At 36.4% G+C, this 6000-nt stretch overlaps 1 protein-coding gene across 1 annotated transcript in view; it reads right to left on the bottom strand.

The window, feature by feature from the left end:
* Positions 1–725: 725 nt before the first annotated feature.
* Positions 726–6000, bottom strand: part of LOC114300555 (uncharacterized) — a 29110-nt gene continuing 23835 nt past the window's right edge. The window contains exon 12 of the mRNA XM_082921900.1: positions 726–1016. Coding sequence (XP_082778026.1) covers positions 861–1016 — 156 coding nt within the window. The 3' untranslated portion in view covers positions 726–860. The remainder of the gene's footprint in view (positions 1017–6000) is intronic.

Here is a 6000-nt window from a genome sequence, read left to right as displayed (position 1 = left end):
AAGAAATTAATTTAACACATAAAATAAATATAAAATTAGAGTATATATATAGACAAAAAATAAAATTAGACAAACATCAGTAAAATACCTGCAAAGATTGGAATGCCTCTTGTTGTTTAACAATTTAGAATGGTAAACAAGTTCACCATGAAAGTATATATAGACAGTGTCATTGTAATGACCATCATTGAAAATAATGTTTTTTAAAAATTGCTATCTAATCTTGCAGGCAAATGGACAAATAATAGCTAAAGCTTGTGACCTAGAATTTCAAGGACAAATAATTGCATGGCACACAAGTGGGCAAATACAACTTGCAATAATACTTTCTATTCCACTTGTGATAGCACAAATTAAATCTGCCACTGAGGCAAACACAAATACAACATCAAGCCAAATTAATTGAAGATAGTCCTAATGTCTTTTTTTTAAAAAAAAAAAAAAAACATTCGCACAATGGACTAATCACGATAACCAGGAATGCGAGCCTTTTCCAAAGCAATTTCAAAATTAATAAACTTCAAACGCAACACATCATTAGGCAAAGCCATGAAAGACTCACGAAGTGAGGGTTTTATGAACAACCTTACAGCATAAACTAAATGGTCATCATCTTCACTAACACCAGAGATTGTGCTAATCTTGGCCAAACACTTATTGTGTGCGGATTTTGCATAGTAGCATTCTATGTTCCAGTTGAAGATGATACCTCCACAGCATCGACAATGTAGTTAAGTGTCTTACTCAACTCATCGACAGCCGATTGTTTTTTGTTCCCTTTTTTTTTCTTTGATGGACCCACTTTTTGGCGATGACATTGGTTGCTCAATTCAGATGGATCGATGTCCGTATCAGTATCATCACCAAGTGGGGTGTAAGATCCTCAGTGTCAAGAAACACTCCAGAGCTTGGGTGTATGCCCACTCACTAGTTGTAAAAACATCAAAGAATAATATGTCCATGTCATCGGCTAATGTCAATGGCTTGTCATGAAATTTGGCCGCATCAGGATACCTCTATAACAAAATATGGACAAAGAATTACAAATATATAAATCACAAAGCTCAAATACATAACATAATTCACTGACCTGCAGCTTTAAATTCCACCAATCATCAGATGCCATGATAGCTCCATTCAAGGGATCTAACCCTAGCCCAGTCTCACCTCTCAATAAATTTTTCCAAAGACCCCACTCCTTTTAAGGTATCCCAACGATTTTTAAGCTGAATGCAAACATAGGACTTTCCAATTGCAATTTTGAACTTGTTAATAACTGTTTCCCAACCAACCCTATCTAAGTGCGTACTAGGTCTATGACCTGCTTCACTTGCTCTTCACAAAGTTTGACAAAATTTCAGTGGATTTTGTGTCCCAATGTGCCTTTAAACCTTGTGAGGGTTGGGAGTTTTGGGAAGCTTTTCCCTTGCTCTTTGTAGTTGTTGGAGATTGTGATGGTGGTTGGGAACTCATTTTATATTAAACAAACCATAATAATAAAAACACTTGAAATGCAATAATGGTATGAACAAACCCTTACTCACATTATTAAAAACCATATCAACAAGAAAATAAAAAACAATCGGAACCAAGTTAATTTTACCTGGCCTTGTCCCATTTTGAAAACATTGGATATGAACAACATGAATTAATAAGAACATGTAAACAAAATAAACTTCAAAATAACAATGAAAATAAAGGCACATGATCATTCCAATAAGTAAAGAAAATCACTGTTGTCATATTCCTACACCTAAAAGCAATTGCATCAAGTATTTGCACACTTTAACAAGCATTGTTTAAGTGTATATTAACTAATTTGTAGTAAAATAGTGACGTAATTAAAAATACGCAATAACAACCTATATGTGTTCTTGAGAGTATTATCTATGATCTTAGGCATCATACAAGTTCATCTACTAATTGAGGGATTAGAGAAAATTCTGAATATGAAATGGAATATATATATATGTGTGTCTGTGTGTTAAGCACTCCTTCAAAGCATGAAGGAGATACTAGTTCAACATAATACAACAAATTAGTTTTGTCCAGCAATGTACAAATTGGTGTGTGTGAGATAGCAAGAGACATTGCAACATGTAAGGTAACATCATCACTACAACAAAAAAAGGTATTTGGTGACAAACTCATTTTGTCTCAAAACATCAAATTTTCCTCACCAAAGTGATCTGTGACGAAATAATTTTGTCACCACGTTTGTCGCCTATACGTTGTCACTGAAAGTACCTGGTGACAAAAAATAGTTTCGTCGCCTATTTTTCATTTTTGGCGATGAAATTTTTAATCTCTAAATATTGCCTTTTTCGTCCTTTATAACATCAATTTCGTCACTAGAATTAGATAATATTTTATTTTAATTGTTTTGGTGACGAAATATTTCGTCACCAAATAGGTTTAAGTGACGAAATTTATCCTCACCAATGATATAGATTAAGCTGACAAAAAAATTCGTCACTGAAATGAACACAAGGAAAATTCTTCAATGACAAAATAACATTTTGTCGCCAAATATTTCATTTTAGCAACGAAATATTCAGCAAATGTAACGAAATTATTTGTTTGGCACTATATCATTAGCGACAAAATTATTCGTCATCTTTTTTGAAAACTAATAGCGACATATTTTTTTTCCTTCGTTAACAATAATTAAAATTTTTTAAAATGGGGGTAATATTTTCAATTTAAAATTTTTCTTTTCAATAAAAATTCCCTGCACATTTCAATAACCTGTTCAATAAAATATCTATTACAAATCAATACAAAAATCTGTTCATTTTCATAAACACCACAGTTGAATTTCGGCACAATATCCACAAAAATACAATATCAATTGCATGTGAATTACCAAACACGTCTCCTAATATCCACAAAAAATATATTTACTAATATCCAAAAAAATATAATATCAAGTGCGGATTACCAAACATGTCCTGTAATACCCACAAAAATATAAAATTTACAACGCAACCAAAATACATGTAAAGTAATATGAACAGAAACACAAAATGAGCTAGCTTCTGCTTTCTAAATTACCAAACACATCCATGTATAATCTTGAATTTGCAAAAAAATAAAACACAAAAAAGAAGAAGAAAAAAGAATGCAAGTTAGACAATTATTATTTTATCAATCAAATATACAATTTAGCATGCATTTTTCGACTTAGTTTTCAAACTGGGAGTCTCGTGCTAGTTCCGTAAGTTTTCACAACTTACATTGGTCACTCTTGAGGTGTTTGAGGTATTGCCTGGGCCTTCCCATGCCTATTACACGAATTTGGCCCCTAATGGACTATTTTCAAGCTAAAGTGTTGGAAAAATACATTTTTTGCATTAGTTTTCAAACCGGAAGTCCCGTGCTAGTTCCATAAGTTTCCAAAAGTTACGATGGCCTTTTCCAAGGTGTTTGAGGTGTTCCCTATGTCTTCTTGTGATTGTTTAACGATTTTGGCTCCCGATGACCTATTTTCAAGCTTAAGTGTTGGAAAAGTGCATTTTTTGAATTAGTTTTCAAACCGAGAGTCCCGTGCTAGTTCCGTAAGTTTTCACAACTTACATTAGTCCCTTCCGAAGTGTTTGAGGTATTCCCCAGGCCTTCTCGTGGCTATTATAAGATTTTGGCACCCGATGGTCTATTTTCAAGCTTAAGTGTTGGAAAATTTTGACTTAGTTTTAAAATCGGGAGTCTCGTACTAGTTCTGTAAGTTTACACACGTTACAATGGTCCCTTTTGAGGTGTTTGAGGTGTTCCTCGAGCCTTCTCGTGGCTGTTTCACAATTTTGGCCCCCGATAGCCTATTTTCAAGCTCAAGTGTTGAAAAAGTACATTTTTCGACTTAGTTTTCAAACCGACAGTCCTGTGCTAGTTCCATAAGTTTACACAAGTTACATTGGTCCCTCCCGAGGGTTTGAGGTGTTCCTCGAACCTTGTCGTGGCTATTACACGATTTTGATCCCCGATGGCCTATTTTCAAGCTTAAGTGTTGGAAAAGTGCATTTTTCGACTAAGTTTTAAAACAGGGAGACCTATGCTAGTTCTATAAGTTTACACAAGTTAGATTGGTCCCTTCCAAGGTGTTTGAGGTGTTCCCCGGGCCTTCTCATGGCTGTTACACGATTTTTTCCCCCTGATGGCCTATTTTCAAACTTAAGTGTTGGAAAAGTGCATTTTTTGACTTAGTTTTCAAACTAGGAGCCCCGTGCTAGTTCCGTAAGTTTAAAAAAATTAAATTAGTCTCTCCAAAGGTGTTTAGTGTGTTCCCCGGGCCTTCTCATGGATATTACACGATTTTGGCCCCCCGATGGACTATTTTCAAGCTTAAGTGTTGGAAAAATGCAGTTTTTGACTTAGTTTTCAAATCGGGAGCCCCGTGCTAGTTCCATAAGTTTACACAAGTTAAAATGGTTCCTTATGAGGCATTTGAGGTGTTCCCCGGGTCTTCTCATCATTGTTTCACGATTTTGGCCCCCGATGACCTATTTTAGAGCCTAAGTGTTGGAAAAGTGCATTTTTTTGACTTAGTTTTCAAACCGGGAGTCCCATGCTAGTTTTGTAAGTTTCCACAACTTACATTGATCCCTCCTGAGGTGTTTTAGGTGTTCCCCATGCCATCTCGTGGTTGTTACACGATTTTGGCCTTTGATAGCCTATTTTCAAGCTTAAATGTTAGAAACATGCATTTTTTGACTTAGTTTTCAAACTAGGAGTCCTGTGCTAGTTCCGTAAGTTTCCACAACTTATATCGGACCCCTCCAAGGTGTTTGAGGTGTTCCCCAGGCATTCTCATCACTGTTACACAATTTTGGCCCCCGATGGCCTATTTTCAAACTTAAGTGTTGGAAAAGTGCATTTTTCGGCTTAGTTTTCAAATCGGGAGTCCCGTGCTAGTTTTGTAAGTTTTCAAAACTTACACTGGTCCCTCTTGAGGTGTTTGAGGTATTCCTCGGGCCTTCTCGTGGCTGTTACATGATTTTGGCCCCCGATGGCAAATTTTCAAGCTTAAGTGTTGGAAAAATGCATTTTTCGACTTAGTTTTCAAACCAGGAGTCCCGTGCTAGTGCTGTAAGTTTACACAAGTTACAATGGCCCATTCCGAGATGTTTGAGGTGTTCCCCAGGCCTTTTCGTGGTTGTTTCACGATTTTGGCCCCCGATGGCCTATTTTCAAACTTAAGTGTTGGAAAAATACATTTTTTGACTTAGTTTTCAAACGGGAGCTCTGTACTCGTTCTGTAAGTTTTCACTACTTACATTGGTCCCTCCCAAGATGTTTGAGGTGTTACCTAGGCCTTCTCATGCCTGTTACATGATTTTGGCCCCCGATGGCCTATTTTCAAGCTTAAGTGTTGGAAAAGTGCATTTTTCAACGTAGTTTTCAAACTAGGAGTCCCGTGCTAGTTCTGTAAATTTTCAAGCCTTCTCGTGGCTGTTACACAATTTTGGGCCCCCGATAGCCTATTTTCAAGCTTAAGCGTTGGAAAAATACAGTTTTTGACTTAGTTTTCAAATCGGGAGCCCTGTGCTAGTTCTGTAAGTTTAGAAAAGTTATAATGGTCTCTTTTGAGGTGTTTGAGGTGTTCCTTAGGCCTTCTCATGGATGCTACACGATTTTGCTCCTGATCGCTTATTTTCAAGCTTAACTGTTGGAAAAATACATTTTTTGACTTAGTTTTCAAACCAAGAGTTGTGTGCTAGTTTCGTAAGTTTTCACAGTTTACATTGATCCCTCCCGAGGTGTTTGAGGTGTTTCCCAAGCCTACTCGTGCTTGTTACATGATTTTGGCCCCTGATGGCCTATTTTCAAGCTTAAGTGTTGGAAAATGCATTTTTCGACTTAGTTTTCAAACCGGGAGTCCCGTGCTAGTTCCGTAAGTTTACATAAGTTACAATGATCCCTTCTAAGGTGTTTGAGGTGTTCCCCGGGTCTTCTCGTGGTTTTTTTATGATTTTGGATCCCTATAGGCCTATTTTCAAGCTTAAG

The sequence above is a fragment of the Camellia sinensis genome, chromosome 3 (assembly GCF_055761805.1).
Source record: "Camellia sinensis isolate YWXY chromosome 3, ASM5576180v1, whole genome shotgun sequence".
NCBI lineage: Eukaryota > Viridiplantae > Streptophyta > Magnoliopsida > Ericales > Theaceae > Camellia > Camellia sinensis.
The sequence above is the reverse complement of the archived record's forward strand: the minus strand, read 5'-3'. Positions and strand labels throughout refer to the sequence as shown.